This window comes from Narcine bancroftii, chromosome 3 (assembly GCF_036971445.1).
Source record: "Narcine bancroftii isolate sNarBan1 chromosome 3, sNarBan1.hap1, whole genome shotgun sequence".
NCBI classification, from domain to species: domain Eukaryota; kingdom Metazoa; phylum Chordata; class Chondrichthyes; order Torpediniformes; family Narcinidae; genus Narcine; species Narcine bancroftii.
Genome location: NC_091471.1, coordinates 202,694,906 through 202,716,720, shown reverse-complemented (window position 1 = coordinate 202,716,720; position 21,815 = coordinate 202,694,906). Strand labels below are relative to the sequence as shown.

At 42.4% G+C, this 21,815-nt stretch overlaps 1 protein-coding gene across 2 annotated transcripts in view; it reads right to left on the bottom strand.

Annotated features, from left to right (window-relative positions):
- Positions 1–8,697: 8,697 nt before the first annotated feature.
- Positions 8,698–21,815, bottom strand: part of hhip (hedgehog interacting protein) — a 140,224-nt gene continuing 127,106 nt past the window's right edge. Inside the window, exons 13-14 of one of the 2 annotated variants that reach the window (XM_069926308.1) lie at positions 16,675–16,803; positions 8,698–12,231 (exon numbers count right to left, since the gene is read on the bottom strand). In XM_069926308.1, coding sequence (XP_069782409.1) covers positions 12,023–12,231; positions 16,675–16,803 — 338 coding nt within the window. In that variant the 3' untranslated portion in view covers positions 8,698–12,022. The remainder of the gene's footprint in view (positions 12,232–16,674; positions 16,804–21,815) is intronic. The other variant, XM_069926309.1, reaches the window with a different exon arrangement.

The window sequence follows — 21,815 nt, the reverse complement described above, 5'->3', positions numbered from 1 at the left end:
TTTGAATTTATGTTACTTTTGTGGAGATAGGAATAGCTAATGCAAGAAGTTATATTGTACAAGCCGACACCTTACATTAATCATGTTAATTATGCTGTCTAACAATGCAGTTTTTCCAGTGTAAAAGGGGCTATTGACTTGCACAAGAACTAGTGATGACCAAGTTTAGATTGGAGATGAATGTTCAGGCCAAGTTGATGTTTCTTCTGCCTGGGTTGCACATCATGGTATAATAGGTGGGAGGCCTTGGGTGTTATTGGAAACCACTGGCTCCTCATTTTCCTTGGAAACAATGTAGCTATATTATGAAACAGCATCCATGTGCTGCTATTGATCTATGTCACAGATTCTAGGAGCTGATATCTTATGTCTGAGATCCAAGCTAAGGACAGTACATTCAAGACTATATTAATTGAGAGTACAGTAAAAACCTATTTGATTGGAAATTCTGATGGTCTGGCTCTGAGTCACTGGGCCCCCATTTCTGTACTCCTTATTAGGGTCCCGTTTCCCAAGCTCCTGTCAAACCCTCTGTATTTAATTTTCCACACTTCTCAGGGCCCTGTTTCCTATGTTCCTTTTAAACTTGCTGGGAGCCAGTTTCTGTGGTCCCTTTCCACTTATTGGGTTGTTGTGCATGCTCTCTTTAAACTCAATGGTTGTTTGCAGTATGTATTATACAGTTCTGTAAGATCTAAAAAAATAGTGAATAGAAAATGGGTGGGGTAATGGTGAGCACCATTAAATAGTCTGGAAAACCCACCTCACTGGCTCCAACTGATGGTCCTGGATTTCTACTGAACCATGCATCGATACTGTTTCAAGTCTGTCCGTTATGGCTCGCGTGTGGATCAAAAACTCTGTTAACATTTTCCATTCAGTTGCAGAAGAATGGGAACCTGTTGAGGATGGAGCCGTCAGGTTATGGGAGAAGTAAACTATTGAGTTACCTGCAATGAAAGATTGGCCCAATAAATGATCAAAGTTATGGTAGATGCTGCATGCCTTGAGAGAGGAATATATTGTACCATATATTTCAAAAACACCATGAGTATTGTACACTGGGGTTGGAATTGTGGTCAGACCAACACAAGGACGACACAGTGCAGCAAGAAAGGCTGAAAACTATTGTGGGGGGATAATGCTGAGCAAGAGTCTGAGGCGAATACTTTTTAAACTTTGACAGAAACAGCAAAAAAAAAGTCATTGTCAGTGGGAAGACAAGATTGAAGGCAAAGTACTCAGAGGCATAAAGATGACGAACCTTAAGAGACATCAAAGTAGAAAATGGTGTGACTGAGTGATGGGTAGCAGGCAAGGGGAGTGAAAAAAGGGGGAGAGAGAGTGAGAGAGAGAGAACAGGGGCAGATGGAGTCAGGTGGAGGGGAGGAGAGGGCAAAGGTGGAGCAGGTTGATAAACAGGAATACAAAGGCTACAAAGGTGAGAATGGGAATCATTATGGGAGAGGTGAAGGGCAGATGGAACCTAACAGGGAAGTGGGGATAAAAATGAACGTTGAGGTGTTGGAGGTTATGGGAAAGGGGACAAAAGTGAAAGGATGGGAGGTGGATAGGAAAGGGAGAGAGATTAGAGAAAGGAGATAGTACAAGAGGAAAAAGGGCAAGACAATGAGCAATAAAGAATAGGGGTAAGTAAAGAAGAATAGGGCATGTCAGCATAAAGGAGAGTAATAGGGTGGATGACAGGTTAGAGGGTTGAAGGTGATAAAGATAATTATGAGAGAGAAAGGAAAATGGAAAGGCAAGTGAGACGGGTGCTTGTTGAGGTAAGTGAGAGGTTAATAGAGGAGGAGAGAAAACCAGGTATATGAAAAAACAGAATGATAAAAAGGGTGGGGACTATCGTGGGCTTGTGGATAAGGTTCAGGGGTTGGGGAGTAGAGAGAGGAGGTAGGAGAGGATGAGAGGAGTTGAGAGGCAGCAACATAGAAAGAGGATGATGAGAAAGGTGGAGAGAAAGAGAATGGTAAGCAATGGGAAGGAGAGGGTGAATAAGAGACGAGACTCATGGGAGGGAGAGTCTGATGGGGAATGTGGTAGAAGAGGGGCAGAGAGTGCAAGAGGCACATTTGAGAGGGAGAGGGTGATGGAAAAAGTGGAGAGGGAGAAGGAAGAGCGAGCCAGCTATGAGGGAGAAAGGGTGAAAGTAGACCAACTGGAGGCAGGGTTTTTGCTTGAAATCCAGGACTTGGTAGGTACCAGCTATTAAATGGAACTAATTATACTAATGGTTCCAACCATTAAACCAGTCATTATGGGAGCAAACAATTGTAGGATCAGAGGGGGCAGTGGTTTTTGAATGTTTGTACAGATTATTATCATTTATAAAACAGAAATGTTATATTACACAAAATTGCTTTTAGTCTGCCATAAAGCAGACAAGGATTCACCATTACCATTACAATCAGAGAAAGAAGCAAAAGAGAGTCCCCAGAGTCGCTGAGTATTGGTGAATTCACCTCCAGGGTTCCCACAGTCTCTTCAGCCATACAAGACTCCAGTTCAGTTCAAACTGTCGGCAACTTGAGCCCAGATCCAAACCTCTGACATGGTGAGGAAGTCTTCAGCACTTAGAACCTTTTATGAACTCTCTTTGCCTTCAGCATCTTCTCGAATTCTGGTTCCAAAACCTGGTTCTCGCGAGCCAGTTCCCAGCAACTGACAGCCTGGTACGAGTCTTTTGACCTTAAGCTGGCAGCAGCCCACAGACTGTGTGGGTTCCTCACATGAAAGATGCCAACATTTTGTTGCCTGTGTGTGTCCTTCAGCTGAAAACTCCCTCTCTGGTCCAACACCATGGTCACTGTCCTTAGGATCGTCCCTCTGCTTCTCCTTCTCAAGAACAAGCATTCTCCTCGTTACTGGTGCCCTGTGCCAGTTCACTGCTCCCCTGGGGTCTGCAACCTCTCGAGGCTGCTATCAAACACAGGCACCACCATCCAGGACCCAGACCCCGCAGTCATAGGATTTTAAATAAAATACCCTTGATTCCTTTAACAGGCTGTTTGGACCCTGCAGTTAGCCATAGGCAGTTGGACTCTGCAGTAAGACCCTGAAGGGGAGTGCTGTGTCTCCACTCCCTGCTCTTCCCAGGTCCACTCCAGTGGCAGCACTGTCATTTCGTCTAGGTTCCGGAACAACTTAACTGGATGGTGCCAGGGTCCTGGTTGAAAAGAGGGTGTTGTTTGTTTTGGTAACAGGAAAATCTAGGCTGTGCCCAACCCCTTGCTGTGGGTAATAATTAAAGGGCAAAAAGAACTGTCCATTGGTTGCCTGCTGCATCAGTCTTGAGGCAGATCAGTAGTACAGGTATACAATCCTTTATCCGGATAGAGTGAGTTCCGAATTTTGGATTTTTCCAGATTTCGGAAAGCCAGATTTAAGCCCACCCGAATTGTGCTCCCCTATTTACCCCCACCCCCTTCTAGTCAGGCTGCCGTCTCTCCCCCCCTTGCTCACCCGACTTGCACTGCCAGTCTCTCCCCTTCACCCGACTCGCACTGCCAGTCTTACCCCTCTCCTGCCCGACTCGCGCTGCCGGTCTCTCCCCTTCGCCCGACTCGCACTGCCAGTCTTACCCCTCTCCTGCCCAACTCACACTGCCGGTCTCTCCCCTTCGCCCGACTCGCACTGCCAGTCTTCCCCCTCTCCTGCCCGACTCGCACTGCCGGTCTCTCCCCTTCGCCCGACTCGCACTGCCAGTCTTCCCCCTCTCCTGCCCGACTCGCACTGCCAGTCTTCCCCCTCTCCTGCCCGACTCGCGCTGCCATCTCTCTCCCCACTTGCCGGATTTTGGATGTCCGGATAAAGGATTGTGTACAATGTCAGTAGTTTCATGCACTGTCTGGTTTTATTAGTTAGAGCACAAATAAGTAAGGTTGAACTTCCTTTGGCTTCATTACAATTCACCGTGCCTTTTCAGATGTTGAAGCTGTAGATTTCTGACCATATCTGCAGCCTCACTACTGTCAATGTGGAAAAATACCATCCAATTCCAACTTTCTTCTCAAACATAAGCTCCAAATTAGTGAGGGATTGTTGGCAAACCTGTAACTGGGAGAGTGGAGAGAGAGCTATGAAAGGAAGAGGGGAAAAGTAGGATGGAGAATGGGAAGGGTGATAGATAAAGAGAAAAATGAGGAAGAGTAAACAAACGAAGAACTCGTGCACCAAAGAAAGAAGTTGCTGGATCTCCCACTACATGTTAACCTAGGTTTATATGAATGGTTTGTATGTGGTTATATAATTTGCTAATTTAAAATGTGACTGGTAGACATTTGACAGTACAGAAATGAGAATCATTACAAGATGCATCAGATGCAAAACACGTTCAAGAAAGGGACAGTTTGGTTCTATGCCCACATAATGCATTGAGAGTTGCAACTATGGCACGATGTTGAGAAGCATTATTTTACAGTATTAGTAGTCGGTAAATTGGAGTCACATTTTTCTTAGTAACTGATCACTGAACAATACTTCAAGAAACAATGCACACCATCTCAAAATATGATACTCCGGTGACTTTATCAAAACGTATCTTCTTTTCTCTGGATCTTAATACCTCTCCAAATCTCAAAAAATCTTTCCTTTTCTCTCACAAGTCTTACCAGGTTTAATTGAAGGAAATGAAAATAGATAATCTCTCTGACTGATCCTTTTGTTAAATCCATCTCCTGCAGAATTTTCACTCTCTGTGAAGTGGCAAACAAACCATGACTTACTTGTCATCGTGATTTACTGTGCAGAATAGAGTAGCAGGCACCTGTTTATGATGCTTTGTAGCTTACAGCTGTGTTTGATAATATGAGTCAAAATTAGTTATCTGTGAAATTTTATCCAATTGATTACTGGTACAAACAGAACGAAATTCCGTTCAACATAACCAAAATTGCATTGATTTCACAAAGGTTCTACAGTAAAATATTACCCATGTTTGAGCCTGGGTTATGAATACCAGAAGGGTTTAAAACTATGCCGCTAAAATGATGTTGAAATCACAGACTTCAATGCCTGCAGCAGAGATCTGGCCTCTGAATAGCTTCTTAACATTTGATCCTCTGTAATATGCCTCAAATAGTTTTGAACCACCACTCCAGACTCTGAACTACCTTCTACCAAACCATTCATTTCTATCTCAATCACTATATTGGACCACACAGAGGATAACATGACCTCCACAAACAATCAGAAACTCACCCAACACCAGCATCTGATGCTCAGCAGAAATCTACTTGAACACCAGCCTGTCTTCTTTCTTGTATCTCTGTCTGGACCTCCCCATTTTCCCTCCCCACTTCAGTCTCCTGATACTCTGCCTGCCCACTCTGCTGCTCTGCCCCCACATGCCATCGGTCTTCCCCCACCACCACTCTCACCATGGCCTCCCATCCTTCCCTGACCTTAAATTCCACAACCCAGCTCCAGCACTATTCTTTCCCTCCTCCCCTCTCTTTCCTCTGCTTCCCCGAGCCCCTTCCTCCATCATCTTCCTCTCACTCTTCTGATCCCTGCCAGGATGTTACCACCCCCTCTGACCTTACCCTTTTCTGATACTGAGTGGTCTGTCCTCAGCAGATGCCTCACCTTTGTCCCCCTGTGCACACATTGCAATGAGTTTGAGGCCCACCATGATGCTGAGCTCTTCTTCTGTTGCCTCCATGACTATTTATTTGGTTAGGAGCCCTCCAACCCCTACTGATGACCCTTTCTTATGTCTCCACCTCTCTCCTTCCCCTTGGATACTCCCTTCGTATCATGTACCCTGTCTTCACCATTTCATTTCCAATTGTTGATATAATTTCTCCACTCTCCTTACCCATTCTTTCATCGGACCCTCTCACTTTGCTCTCTTCACATCAACTCCAACCCGTCATCAAACCCGCAAAGGGGGTGCTGTAGTAGTCTGGAAAACTGACCTCTACCTTGAAAAGGATGGACACCAACTCTCAGATACCTCCTTGTACCTACCCGTGGACCACAACCCCACCAAAGAGTACCAGGCCACTGTCGCAGATCTCACAGGCCACACCTGTGCCCACACCTCTCATTCTCCACCATTCAGGGCCACAATCACTCCTTTCAAGTGAAGCAACACTTGTGTATCCACAAGAGTCATCTACTGCATCCAGTGCTGCCTTTGTGGCCGGAAAGACAGGAAGATCACTTCGCTGAGCACCTTCAATCTGTCTGCATCAGTGACAGGGATCTCCCAGTGACCAACCATTTCAATTTTGCATTCCACTCCCATACTCTCATGTCTGTCCATGGCCTCATGTACTATCCCACCAAGAACACCTGTAAATTGGAGGAACAACATCTGATTTTCCATCTGGGCACTCTCCAGCCAGATGGCATTAACATTGACTTTGGTTTCTGCTAACCTACTGTCCATTCTCCCTCCCTTCTCCATCTCTCTTTTCTTCTTTCTCTCAGCTCTCCACCCCCCTTCCCTTTCTACTCACAGAACCATCCCTTGTCCCCCACTTGCTGCAGTGCCCTCCCTCTTTGGGACTGTGCTCCTCCCCCCACCCCTCTCCTTGCACCATTTTTTTGGGTGCTTGCCGACATTTTTCTATAGCTTGACGAAGGGCTCAAGCCCGAAACGTTGGTATGTATATGTATATATAGTGCACTGTTTGACTTGCTGAGTGTTTTTACTTCAACCACGGCGCCTGCAGACTTTCGTGTTTTCAACATGGAATTTTCTCATTTCAGGTCATGACGCCCCCCACCCCTCTCTCTCTCTCTCTCTCTCTCTCACTGCTACCCCTTCTGCTTTTCCCCTTCCTGTGACCTCCATCCAGCCCCCACTCATTCTCATCTCCCCCATCCCCATTGGATTCTGTTCTCTCTGCTTCTCCATCTCCAGTTCCATCTGGTCTCTGTACCACCATTCTCACTTTATCAGATTCCAACACTGGCAGCCTTTGTCTTCTAATCACCCCCTTCACCCAGTGTGACTCACCTTCCTCAACCCACCCCTTTGTTTTCCTTGCCTCTCTCTCCCTTTGTCTGGCACCTGTCAGTCCACTGCCCTAGTCTGTCATATTTCACCTCTTCCTGAATTGGGGGTCCCTGACTCTCCCCTCTCACCCTGTCCTCTTTACACTGGCCTCTGTACACTTTTTTCATTGCTGATTAAAAGTTTGGACTGAAAACCTCGAGCATTTTGTTCACTCCCATCATCCAGCAAATGATCTTTGCGTTCAGATACCAGCAGCTGCAGTCTCCTGTGTGTCTAAAGGATATAATAGAACAGACGACCAAGGTACCCAATTTTGACATGACTTAGTTTCTCTCAAACATGTCAACTTGCAAACTCCTTCTTAGGGGGACAGAGTTTAATGTGTTTTGGAGTAAGTACAGCGGATGTAAGAGGTTAGTTTTTCCACAGAGAGTGGTGGATGCATGGAATGTGCTGGCAACAACAGTAGTGGAGGCAGGTACAATAGAATCTATTATGAGATAGGTACATGGAACTGAGAAAATTCGATAGTTCTGCAATAAGAATATTCTAGGCAGCTGTTAGAGTAGGTTGTTGGAAGGGCATAACACTGTGTGCTGAAAGGCCTGTACAGTGCTGTAGATTTCTATGTTCTAAAAGAGGACTTTGTACATTGACATGGCTGTGAGAAAGTTAAGAAGATTCTGTCCACATCAGGGGAGCTCTTCCACGGATTTGTCACAGAAAACCTAAACTTGAACTCCCCCATCCATTCCCACACAGACATGTCAGTCCTTGACCTCATCCATTGTCAGGGAGAGGACAAACATAAACTTGAGGAACAGCAATTCATATTCCTCCTGGACAGCCTTAAATCTAATGACATGAGCACTGGTTTTTCTAATTCTACGTGACCCCCATTCCCATCTTATTCCATCTCTTCTTTATCAACTCCTCTACTTGATCCCCCCCCCCCTTTTCTCATTCTACTCTCCTTCCTAATGGTCTCTCCACCTCCCGCACCTGACCCATATTCTATTTCCCCTGGGCCCCTCCTCCAGCCTCTTTCCCCCTTTATATATACATCTTTATTTTAATCTTGATAAAGAGTTCAGACCTGACATGTTCCCTGACCATTTCTACCCAGGAATGCTGTCTGACCTGTTGGGTTCCTCCAGCAAATCTTTGTCTGCTCAAGATTGCAGCATCTGCAGCTTTTGTGTTTCTCTTCAGCCTTGAAAATATATAGGTTTCTGCCAGAAGTCTAAAAGTAACAATTAGAAGACTGAATCAAAAGAAAACAGTTAGACAGTATCTGTGGGGGAGGGCGGAAGGAAATTCCTTCTTCCCCATAAATGTTGCAAATTCTCCTCCCTCGTAAATGTCGCTCTAGCTGCTGAGGTCCTCGAGTAGTTTGTTATTTTGCTCCAGATTCCAGGATCTTGTGACTCCAGGAGCATGCTGGATGTTTTTAGTTACTGAAACAGACTGGAACATCTTGACTACAATCATTTAAATCAGCATATCGTAGTTTACACATGGCAGTATCACACCAGGCAGTCCACTGACATCCTTGGAGTAAAATCACCATGTATGATTAACATTTGTCCAAGACTAACATTAATGAATCCAATCAATGGCAGCATTCAAGAAGCACTTGCAATTAAATCCTTTCCTCATTTGGAGTTTGTGGCTACGCACCTGAAACATTATGTGAGCCGTCACAATTCTGGTGAAACATTTACTTGCTTTTTTATTTAAAACACTTTCATTGTCATAGTTTGAATGGACATGCTTATAGGGACAAAAATTACCAGAGGCTTTAATATTCCACATAAATAATACTTCAATTACTATTTCTAGAAAAACATTGATGGATTCTGGTTTGATTTTGAAAAAAAAAATTATTACTTAACAGAGGTTCTGCAGTCCACAGAAATTACTTACAATAATAAACAAAAATGCAAACCTCCAAATTAGTTTGTGAAATTATACCATACTGTATTCAGTTAATACCTGACATGGGCTCTCAGTTACAATCAGTAAACAATATTAAGCTACATCATATTAACCCATCTCCTTATGTTTGAACTTTTGCTTCCTGTGTTGGTAGCAACAGTAAACACTGCCTTTGAACACATCAAATTTCGGGTCTCTCTCTTCACTTTGAATGATATTATTTACAGACCGACTACCAATTATTTTAAAGGAATCATATTTGAATTGGACACATGCCTGGGAAAAGCATCCACTACCTTCGGACGCCTCCATGCCCGCGTGTGGGGTAACTGCCACCTCTCTACCAAGTTGAAGATCCGAGTCTACGAGGCCTGTGTGCTGAGTACTCTGCTCCACGGCTGTGAATCCTGGGTCACATACAGAAAGCAAGAACACTGCCTTAACGCATTCCATTTCCACTGCCTCAGATCCATCCTAGGCTACTCATGGCGAGACAGAGTCACAAACATCCAAGTCCTGGAGAAGACTGGAAGTACGGACCTCTACTCAATCATCCAAACTCGCTGCCTGCAGTGGGCTGGCCACATTGTCCATATGGAGGACGGCCGATTGCCCAAAGATGTCCTTTACGGTGGGCTACCAGATGCTCCTAGCCCTGTTGGCCGCCCACCTCTTCACTACAAAGATGTAATCAAGCGCGATCTCCAGTCATTTCATGTCAACCATACTGACTGGGAGGACCTCGCAAAGATAAAATCGCACTGCATGGCGTTCCACGATTCGCAGTGGCACATCACAATGTGCCAACAGCTACAAAAAGTTCAGAGAGGGCAGAAGAGCTACAAGGCACTGTGTTCATCTTCGCTCGCGAAGGGATGGGCCATGATGATGATTTGAATTCAATGCTATTTCAATCTATTAATTGTTTTCTGTCACATGCCAATTGTTCCCACTTATTTTCTTGGACTCGATAAAGGCTTTGCTGGAAAAATGAAATCTCATGGTTATTAAGTGATGATATAAAGAAGCATTTTTTTTTTTTTTTTTTTTTTTTACACACAAAACATTTAATAATTCTTTGCATAACTATTTGCAGCAAATGCCTCACCAAACCACATATTAATTCAATGTCTCTCATACTTTGTACTCAAGTTCACAGTTAAATTGTTGTATTTATAAGTGCTGAATATACAAGGTAAAATCCAAAACATATATTAGGATAGAATACTGCATGAATATAAGTCTGGTAAAGAGTATCTGACAATTAAATTAATACAAGGGAAGAAAAATATTTCTTAACAGGGTATTTTTCTATTAATGTGAAAGTGCTGAGGGTTTGCTGCATTATAAATGGATAAGGATTGAGAGGAAAAAAAATCTTTGCTCAGAAACTGGATTAATTAGTTCTCTTTTTTTTAAATGCGCAAATCATGCATAAAAGCTGTTGTTCTTTCATAGATTTGCTTTAGTAATCATGTCTGAGTGAAACGACACCCATTGGACTTCCATATACCTCAAGTGTGATTGAGATTTGTCCAGCATCAGTCTTGTATTTAATGACATCAGAGGTCATCCATGCACATTTTCTCCACTGCTAACATAAACTGAAGCTTCGCAGTGTTACCAAAGACCTTTACTGACAACTCACAGAAAAAAAAACTAGGAACACACCATGCAGGATTTGGAATTGAGAAAACAACTAAGGAGTCGTCACACAATAGCCTCTGTTTGCAAAGATCAGCAGTAATTCAGTGGTACTCCCTTTCTTGTTCATATCAGTTCTGAGTTGCATGCTGCAATAATTGACCCCTACCTCCACTCCTGAATGCTCTTGATTGGGTTAGGCCATCAATTGCAGGATACCCAGACTCACTAGGGAGTGATTTGTCTCCTGTATTTTACTCCATCTTTCTGCAGCGGCTGCTGGGAGGGTTCTATAAGCTAGCCATTCTCAACCTTTTCTTGGCTATGGCCCCCCTGAGGATTCTGCTCAACATTTATGGGCCCGCTTCCCTGTGAAGCAGTTCTTCTGCACTTCTCTCCTACTGACTACACAAAAAAACAAAAATATTTGCGTTATGACGCGAGGTGAAAAGCAAACGAGGCTTTTTTCTTAAATGTGCTGTGGCCCACAGGAGGGCCGTAGGGCCCCCGTTGAAAATGGCTGCTCTAAGCAACAACTCACCCCCCAGAGATCATTGCAGTGACAGCATGAAGGCTTGTGAACTCAGCTTTTGATTTCCCATAAGAATGGGAAAGATCCTGTCTTAGTGCATGATTCTGTGTGTAAAATTCATAGCACTGTTTTTATAAACCTTTTTTCAGTGATCTGAGTGGGTGTTAATGCCATATGCAGCCACATGTTTAGTGCAACAAAAGACGGTGACACCCACTTTCTAGGTATTTGTCTCACATCCAAGCATTTTAAAACCTGTTGGCAATATTTCTTGACAAACGTGTTCAAAACACCGATGGTTTCTTCCTTGAAATTGCCACCTCCTTTCACCACTAGGTTACAGCTTAATGCTCATTTAGATATAGGCTCACAAAGAGAGCCTTTGGAGTTTAAGAGAACTATCAGTGGTCAATTACTTTTGTATCTACTGTAATAAAAATATACTTTAGCATATTTGCTGATCCTTACATATAGTATAATAACAGATGCAATACAGTATGTTACAGGTAATGTTTAAAAATACAATTTATCAGTTCAATGGTCACAGTATAATACTGTATTCTTGAGGACATTAAGCATGCATTTACATAAACAATATATTAAATTTTAAAAAGAAATTATACATTTAAATGTCTTTGTTTTAAATCTACGTACACCAATTAGAATCTGGTGAAGGCGGACCTGTAATGAGCTTATACAATTTGACCATTTTTTCAGATATTACAATTTCTAGAATTTCACTTCAGATATTACACATCATTTTAAAATAAAATTAAGGTTAGAAAATAAAACCTGAAGTAACCTGCTTTCCCAATTTTCAATTTTAAAATCTTTTAGTCCCATGTAAAATCTACATCAAAAATATGAAATGTATTTGTTCTTTCTCTCATATGGAAGAAACTAAAAGATGTCTGAACAAGAGTTTATTTATATATCCCTTGCATCAGTACTGTGTCTCGATGGTTTCTTGGTAAGCAGGTTTTCTCACACTCTTCTTGAGAGTTGAATCTATTTTTGCTTCCTTGGCAACCATTATAGAGAAACTGTTCACACAGTCTGGTGTCCACATTAAAGAACCATCGCCACATAGGGGTGTTACACTTCCCATTCTTCCTGGGCTGCTGACAAACAGCTGTGGAACAAAACAAGGTAAAATAATTCTGAATAAAAGGCTAAATAAAATGTTTTAAAAATTCAAATGTTATTTGGGTTTCTTTCTTCAGCGGCAAAACTCACTGGTCTGCTGGTTCAAAGCAGAGACAAAAAGAATCATATTCCATCAGTATAAGGTAGCATGCCCTAGTATAGTGAAGGGATCCCAGTCGCAGAGGGGACAGCGATAACTTTCAAAACAGCCATTTAACTCTCTCTATTCTACAGAAAATTTCGGTGGTTCCCCTCCATACAAACTGTCATTGATTAGTGGCTTGGAAATTTGCTGTTCTGCCACATCAGAGCAGAGGAAAAAAAAATTATTCCCATCAGTGTAAGGCAGCATACTGAAGGATAGCTGGTCAGTAATAACTTTCAATATAGCCACTTAACTCTCTTTATTCCACAGTTCAATGTCTATATTTCAAATATTTTAAACTAGAGTCTTGTAATTTACTTTGGGACTTCCATCCTCAAGTAGCTGCAATCCGTTGAGACTGCTTAATGTTTATAAAGGTAAGTTTTAGTCGCTAAGATTTTCGGAGATCCAAGTTAATGACCATGAGTCTGAAAGCAGGATGGAGATCAAGAATCTGGTTGTGTGGTGCCAGGGCAACAATCTTGCTTTCAATTTCAATAAGATTCCACCTGCATTGAATTCGCCCATCGTTATTGCATGAAGACCTACCGGGACCAATGCCTGAAGAGGGCCACAAAATCAGTGAACCGGTGCGGACTCGAAAGGCCAACATGGCCTGTTTCCGCTCCGTAAATGGTATATGGTTATGTGGTTAGCAGGCTGCGCGCAGCCATGTTGATTACTGTGAGCGCAGGTGCCGGCAGGAGCATGTACAAAGGCCAGCTCTGTTTGTGGTGCTGGAGGAGCATGGTGATGCATGCACGGTTGGCTCGGCCCCAGCAGTGAACCATTGGAGCCGGGGCTAGTGTGTGCACAAAGGAGCACATGTGGGTGGTCAGTTGGAGAACTAAAGAAGGTGAGTTAGGTGTCGACAAAATTTCTGATGACCGTTAAAACATGCTTAATAACACTGAACATCATTTAAGCAACATTGAACATAGATAAAGCATGTTGAACATTGTTAAAGATTGTTAAGGATCGTTAAGCCATGTTAACTTTTATACGAATATTTTGTTATTAAGAATCAACTACACTGTGCATGATCAAGCAATTAATATTGTATTCATTGAATTTTTCTTTTTTTTGTATTGACACAAATGACAAATAAAATTTTCAAACAAAATGAATCAACCACATAGAATGTCACTTAAAGACTTTTCATAGAACATTAAAGAAGATGGTTACAAGTTTTATGTGTTTTAAAAAATAAAGGATTTAAATACAAAAAAAATCAAATGAAGTGATTATAAAAATGGCAGCGCTGCCGCTAGTGTAGACTCGTGGAGAACAGGAAGCGAAGTCTCATTGTTCTCATGTGGGCACCAACTATCCAGTCCGACTGCTGTTGGCTCTGTACAGACTTTAAATGGACTGTCAAAGGAGCCAACAGTGGTTTATTTTTAAAATTCTGCGACCGCAGGGTCTGGGCTGAGGATGGCGGTGACCATGAGCGGCAGGAGTCACAAGGAGTTACAGACTCTGCAGAAGTGGAGGTCTGGCACAGGCACCAGAAAGCTGGTAGAATATTTCCATTTGAATAGGAGAGGAGATGGTGCTTGGGTCGGTGACCACGATGGCAGACCAGTGAGGGGCTCTGAGGCTGAAGAACATGCACGCTGTGGGTTGCTGGTGACTGCAGTCAAGGGACGCACACCAGGCTGTGGACTGCTGGAGACTGGGTCGACACTGGCTGAAGGAGTACTGGAGGCAAAACCATGGATATTCAGTGACTTTGTTTCTCTTTCTCTGGTGGTAAAGGACACAACAATTTTTGCTGATAGCCAATCTTTATCTGCCTTATGGTAGACTAAATAAAATTTAATGTAATATCACATTCTCTGTTTTATTACATGACAATAAAATAATCTTGATCTTTAACCAAATCAGTTAACCAGGTATTGGAACTGAGATACGAGGAGGTGCTGAGGAAGCTGAAGTATTCCTGACCATGTAGGAGATTCGGATCTGGAGCTTGGGTTGCCAGTGGTTTGGACTGGACTCTGTAGGGGCTGCGGAAGTGCTGGAAGTGAATCTATGGACAATCAGTGACTCTTGGGGGACTCTTTTGCTTCTGACTGTAAGTCTGAATCTAAGAACTGTAACAGAGGCTTAGGCAATTCCTGCCAGTGGCGAATTTGTCTGCCTTGCAGCAGGCAAAAAGAAATTTCATGTTATATGACATTGTTTTAGAACTATGATAATAAATTGAATCTTGAATACTGATTGCAATTTACCCATAGCATTTGAAACAAGGTCAATGAATAAGTGGCACAAATCAGTACAAAAGGGTATGTATGGTTTAGTGGTAGTTACAGAAATATGGTTGCAGGGTGGAGATGGTTGACCTTCAAAGAGATTTTTTAAAGTGCTCAAAAAAAGTATATTCTAGTTAAAAACAAGGACAGTAAATAAGGGTGAGGACAGCCAGCCTCGAATAATAAAAGAAATAACAGAATGTATTAGAGTTTGTTCAGTTCTATATTCTAAAGCAGTAGTTCTCAACCTTTTTCTTTCCATTCACATACCACTTTAAGTATTCCCTATGCCATAGGTGCTCTGTGATTAGAAAGGGATTGCTTAAGGTGGCATGTGGGTGGAAAGAAAAATCTTTGAAAACCACTCTTTTAATCGTACCTAATTGACTCGTGATGTGCACAGTTTCATAACTCCAAAGGAAATGGGCCAATGACAATTTTTCTCAAGCAAAATATTTCAGTAACAATTGGGTCTAGAGCAGTGATTCTCAACCTTCCCTTCCCACTCACATACCACCTTAAGCAATCCCTTACTAATCACAGAGCACTGATGGCATAGGGATTACTTAAAGTGGTATGTGAGTGGGAAGAAAAAGGTTGAGAACCACTGCTTTAGAATATAGAACTGAACAAACTCTTGTAGCTTTCACATAAAACATATATCAGTACAGCACAGTACAGACCCTTCAGCCCATGATATTACACTGATCTATAAACCTATTCAACCATCAAGCTAACCCCAACCTCCCAGCCCACAAGCCTCTATTACATCCTCATGCATATAAAGTTTCCGCGACTTGTGGGAAATGGGAAGATTAGGAAAACATTTCAAAACAACAAAGAACCACTAAGCAAGCAATAGAGAGAGGAAGGACAGATTATTAAAGTAAACTGGCCAAAATAAATAAAAAAACATTGTAAAGATTCTTATATAAAACTAAAAAGAGTGGTTAAATTGAACTTTGGTCCCTTGGAAGATGATAAAGAGGAATTATTCTTGGGTAATGTGGCAATAGTTGAGGCCTTTGTGTTGGTCTTTATGGTGGAGGACGCAACTGACATGGTGAAGAATGATACTAAGGATACAGAGGGATACAGAGGGAGGTGATGAACTCAATATCACGAAAGAGGTAGTGTTGTGCCCACGAGTGAATCTAAACAGTTAAGTTCTCTGCTGATGGAATGCAACCCAGGCTACTGAAAGAAATAGCAGGAGTTCTAATTGATGAGTTGGTGGTAACTACCAATTTTCTCTGAACTCTGGACAGGTCCCAGTGGATTGGAAGGCAGCAAATGTAAAGCAACTGTCTAAAAAAGGTTGGAGGTAAAATGCTGATAAATGTAGGTTAGTTTGCTTAATGTCCATACTCAGGAAAATGCTTGAAGCCATTGTTAAGGAAGAAATATTGAGACATTTGGATAGAAATTGTTCCATTAGGCAGACATAGCATGGATTCTGGAAAGGCAGGTTATGTTTGCCAAATTTACTGGAGTTCTTTGAGGATACAATAAATGTAGTTGGTGGCGGAGGTCGAGGGCACCGGGGGACAGGTAGATATCATGCATTGAGTTTTCCAGAAGGCATTTAACAAGGTATTTATCCATAAGATGCATGATGTTGGGAGCAAAGTATCAGTATGGATAGTGGATTGGTTAACCAATAGACGGCAAAAAGTTGGGATAAATGGGTATTTCTGTGGTTGGCAATGAGTTGTGAGAGGAGTGCAACTGTTCATGATATACAGAGGAAGTGGTTCAGATATGTAAAAAATTTAGAACACATTTGGACAGGAACATGGAAAGGAAAGGTGTTGAGGGATGTGGACTGAACACTGACAAATAAGACGAGCTTAGATAAGCAACTTGTCCATCATGGATGAGTTGGTCCAACTAAATATTGTTCATGTTAAATCCATGAAGAAGGTCAAATTTTTAACCTTGTGCTTACATCTCATTAACCACTAAAGAACTTAATGCAGGTTATTTTTACTTCAAAGACATATACGTTATTTTGGCAGTTGAATAATACCTGCCCTTGCCACTCTTTCAATGTTTTTATCCACTTGTTGGCACTGAGGTCCAGTGTAGCTCTCCTTACACAAGCACTTATTTGGTCTCACACACACGCCACCATGCTGACAAGCTGGGTCGCACTTTGCTGTTAAAGAAATGAGAAACATTTAATTCACCAAATAAGTTATATTAACTGAAAGTTTAGAATGTGCAGATAAAGACAAAAACGTAATGATCCATTTTGAATAGAAAGCTTGTCTTAATGTTTCCGTGCGACAGCTGTGGTAATGGCAGAGCTGCTGCTGGTGCGGTTCTGGGAGGAGCAGAGATTCTTCTTCTAGCGCTCCTCTCTGGGATCCTACTGCCCCATCATCATGCTACACAATCCCATTCTAGTTTAAATTGTCTATAGAAATGGGGACAGTGAATTTGTATTTTTATTAAATTGGAGAACCCATGGAGTTCTGGCCATGCCCATGCTTGGCAGCCCAGACCAAGGGAACAGTGGGCTAGCTCAGGGCACTTGAGTGGGAGAACACCCACCTCCCCGACTGAGATGGATAAGCCTGGGAGAAGATCCTACAGGGTTGGAGACCACAGCAGTGAACTAGTGCAGGGTTTGGTGGCCGAAGCTGTGGGCTGCTGGAACCAGGTATTGGGACGAGGTCTCCCAAAGGGCTTCAGGTGCTGACAGCTTCCTAATTGTATCCTGGGTTCAGAACCAGGTGCCAAGGAAGCTAACTTGGATACCTGGAGCTCAGGTTCACCCCTCGAATGGATGAAAGGCCGTTACAGGACTGAAGGAGGTGGGAGCATCATCAGAGGAGGTGGATATTCAATGTCTCTGAAGGGACACTCTTTTGCTTCTGGCAGGGATACTGGACTAGTGGTGCCTTTAGAGGCAAACAAAAGGAAACAAATTTTGTGGTTTAATGTACATGAAGTAAAGGAACCCTGAAATTTGAAATTTTTTTTTTGCATTTGTTGGAAATAGGTAATAATTTCATACAGGCGGCCCAACTTGGGAATGAGCGACAAAGACCAGGATTCCAGAACACCGCGCTCTTGGATTGACATCGCTCTCAGTGCAGGTCTTTTTTTTTGTTGGGATGAATTCATCAGAGCGTGTATCACTACTACGCATTATAAGCAGCAGCACTGCTTTCTGCTTCTGGTGTTGGCCTAAATTCAAGACAGTCAAACTAAATTTCAGAAGTGGAGTAGAAAGAAAAAGTGTTTATATGGTGTGGTTAGAAAGGCTGATTCTGCTGAACATCTGTAAGGGGATTTCCCAACTGACCAGCTGCTATATTGTAGCAGGTGGTCATTCAGCTGCCACTGACAGCTGTCTGGAAATGAAGCACTTGCCTGTTAGCGGTGGAGGATGAGAAGGGGAGCTGTGAAAGGCAAGGAAGATTAACAGAGCTCTGTCCTCAGCAGTGTGAAGATGACTTGTTAAAATCACGGTGTAAAATCTCATGGTTCTACATCGAAATGTTTTACTTTCAATGCTACAATTCTAGCACACTGCTCTTTCAGCATTTAACTATATTTTATCATTACTTATAATGCACACTGTAAAATATCCTTTATATGCAATAAAGCAGAAGAGCCGATAGAATTTTTCAGAGAGTCCAATTACTTTAATAAATATTTATTCAACGCAAAACTATGTATTTTATTGATACTGTGATGGAATATTTGGAAATGTTTTTGGGTGGTAAATTGGTAAAATTAGAGTAGGTTACATATACGCACATTTTAAAACAGATCTTATTTGAAATACTGAAAAATTCATATTCCGTGACTTTATAGAAACTATGGACAATGCTATGCCATTTCACAAATGAATAGACCATTGTCTTGGAAGAACAACAGCTTTCGCTACTTTAATGGCAACAAGATCTATTTCGCTAAGGTGAAAGGACTCTTCCCTCCCAGTTATGCACAATGGATGACCCACATCTAACCTCAAAGGTTAGATGTAATGTTTTGAAAACTGAAGTTGTTTGATAAAACGTGGCACACTTTTTTGGAATATTTTAATGTTTAATGAATCAACAGTTTACTATTTTGTATATAACATACGAAACATTTTGACCTTTTTTGCAAGGCTTTTGACCTGTCTGCAAAGTGCTCACTCAGAGATCATTGAGCGGTTTGTTTACCTAAAACAACAGATGGGAGCAGAAGACTAAAGCCGCTTTCAGGTGGCCAGAATACCTGACTGTAAAGCCATCTATTCTACCCCAATGCAGCTGTCGGGTGGCCACCTGAAAGTGGAGAAACCGGCCAGGAGGGAGCACTTATCTAATCTCATGTTTTTGTATAATTTTCTTTACGTTATCCTTATTTTATTTATATCTCATTTGAATATCAGAGGATCCAATCCACTGGCAATTTGATGTGAGGATTAGTGATGGTCTTTAAGCTAAAAATAATTTTGGCACCTAAATCTAAATGATAAGAGATTGCAAAATGTGTGAGGCATACCAGAGGAATGCATTATGTATCATCAATGTTAATTTTGAATGTGGTAGCAGGTAGCTTGCACTCAAAAGCAATTTACACTCAAGTGAGGTAATTTTTCTTACTGCCTTGTTCATTCAGAATGTAACGTTCTAATGTTTTGCCAGCATAATTCCATGAGACTTACGGAACTAATCGGGTAAGTGAAATAGAATGGGCCTAACTGTGCTGATGGCTAGCTGGTTCCATTCTTCTTATTCGGGAATCCCTCAGGATCAAGAATGACTTGCTGCCACTCTAGTTTTGTTGAAGCTGAGCTGGCTAATGAGGGCAATATGGAAACTTCAGATGGTTCAGGAAGAGTCTGATAAGCATGGATGGGTGTGTTGTTTGTGAGCCGGCACACTTCTTCCAACATTTATGCAGGGCTTCTCTGAGCTCCAGATACATTGAGTCAAGGTTTCAGTACCACCCTGAATGCTCCTTCTCAACTTTGAGTGGTTATGGGCCAAAGGTTCCAAGGAGTCAGTGGGGACATGGCACTTTCTTCATAAAAATTTTGAGCACACCTTTCCGTCCGTCTGGTAATCTCCCATGTGAGAACTCGCAGTATCTGTTTTGGGAGTCTGCTGGCAGGCATGTAAAAGACATGGCCCTTCCCAATGTAGCTGACTGATTAATAAGGTCACAATGCTGTGAATGTAAGTCTGGCTAATGGGTAGCTGTGCACAATATATCTTCAAGAACTCACTGAGCGTTGACCTTTAATGAAGATGTTTTCTTTGCAGCTCTATTCTTGTTATTTGCTTCGGTGAATTGCAACACACAAAAAAATCTACAGATATCAGGCAAGAGTGCAGCTGTCAGCAGGCCCTGAACTTACATATGTGCGGATTTCAGTATGGGACTGGCTGCTCTGCCCTGACCTGACCTTCTGAGTCGTTCCATAATTTTCTGTTTCTCTTCCAGATTTCTAACATCTGCAGTTTTTTCTAATGTTTGAGTGCTGAATCCACAGTTGACACACATTAATTGCCTCGAAACTGATTTTTTCAATTGGTAATGTTAAACATAATGTATAACTGTGGCAGGGTAACAATGCTTTACTTTTGAAATTCATTACACTGACTGCAAAAGAGTCAGTTTTAGAGGTAGACGTCAAAATGCTTATACAACTGTATATGGAGGGGTTGAGACCGAGTGGAAGTCCTGCAAAGAGCAGGGGGGGGGAGAAGCACCAAGGTGCCATAGTGGTTGCAGTGGTGTAAATAGGATTGAATGTAACAATGTAGTGATGGGAATGTATGGAATATGAAAGACTGTGAATGGCTTTTCTTTGTAGGAATAAAGCAAATTTATTGTGGGGGAGAAAAGTCTATTATTGGTTAAAGCAAAAAAACTGCGTGTAGAATTTTGTCTTGGAGATCAATTTCTGGGTAACATCTTTTTCCTAGCATGAGCTATTTGAGAATTTGGCTTGGGTGATTTCCATAGTTTAATAGATAACAACAATCTAGGCCGATGCTCCAGTGCCAAACTGCTGCATTGTTGGAGGTGGTTTCTATCATTCAAAGCTTGAAATGAGGCTTTTCCTCGTCTCCCTCCTCTGTGCTGGGAAAAAAAATCCAACAGCACTATTTTGAAGTAGGGGAGTCATGCTGGCATCCTTGCCTATATTAGTACCTTATCAACATCATGGAAGATGAGTTCATGGTCATTATCACATCACTGCTGGTGTGGACCTGGGGAGTGGGGAGGGTTGGCACACCGCTGCTCCGCACGGTTGAGCCGTCCAATCCTAATGCCGGTGGCTCTGTACAGACTTTAAACGGCCTGCTAAAGGCGCCAATGGTGTTTTTTGTTCATAAAATCCTGCAACCTGGAGGCCTGTGCCCAAGATGCCGCTGCGGACTCCAGGGGAGCAGCGGACCTGCGTAGGGCACCAGAAACAGGGAGAAGAAGTAGCATAAGAGACAACCCTACAGGATGGTGATGGCGGCAGTGAACCAGCAAGGGGCTCAGCGGTTGAAGGACCCGATAGGACAGTAACCCCGACAGCAAACCAGCAAGAGGTGGTTAGCGACTTGTGGCTGAGGGACTCATGGAACCGGGATTCGTGAGGGTACTGAGGGGAAGAGATGCTCCCGAAGGGCCTCGGATGCTGAAGGCTTCCTGATCACGTTGGAGCTTTGGAACTGGACCTTCGATTGCCAGTGGATTGACCAGGGGTCTGTGAGGTGGCAGAGCCTGCGGGAGCACTGGAGGCAAATCCACAGATACTCAGTGTCTCTAAGGAGACTCTCTTTTGTTACACTCTCTCTTTTATTGTAAGGGGTACTGGGTAATACTAAGGATGACTCCTTACCTGCCTTTTACTGTAGGGGCTTTGGCTCATCATCAAAGAAACAAAAAATATCAGTTATCTAAATGCAGATCCCTCTTCCTTTGCTAGTTTTACTGAACTTCATTTCAATACTGAACAAGAAAGTCTTTGCTAAGTGCCCCTCTTGCTCTACCTACAACTATTTTACCCTTCCAGGTATGCTGCTTTGACTTTACTAGACGTTGTAAGAAAATAACTTTCGTTAAAGATCTTCCTGGGAAAGTTGACTCTGAAAAAAAGTCTCAATTGTGGCCATCAATCTCTGAAGTATATTATAATAATAATAGGTTACTGCTTAAAACCAG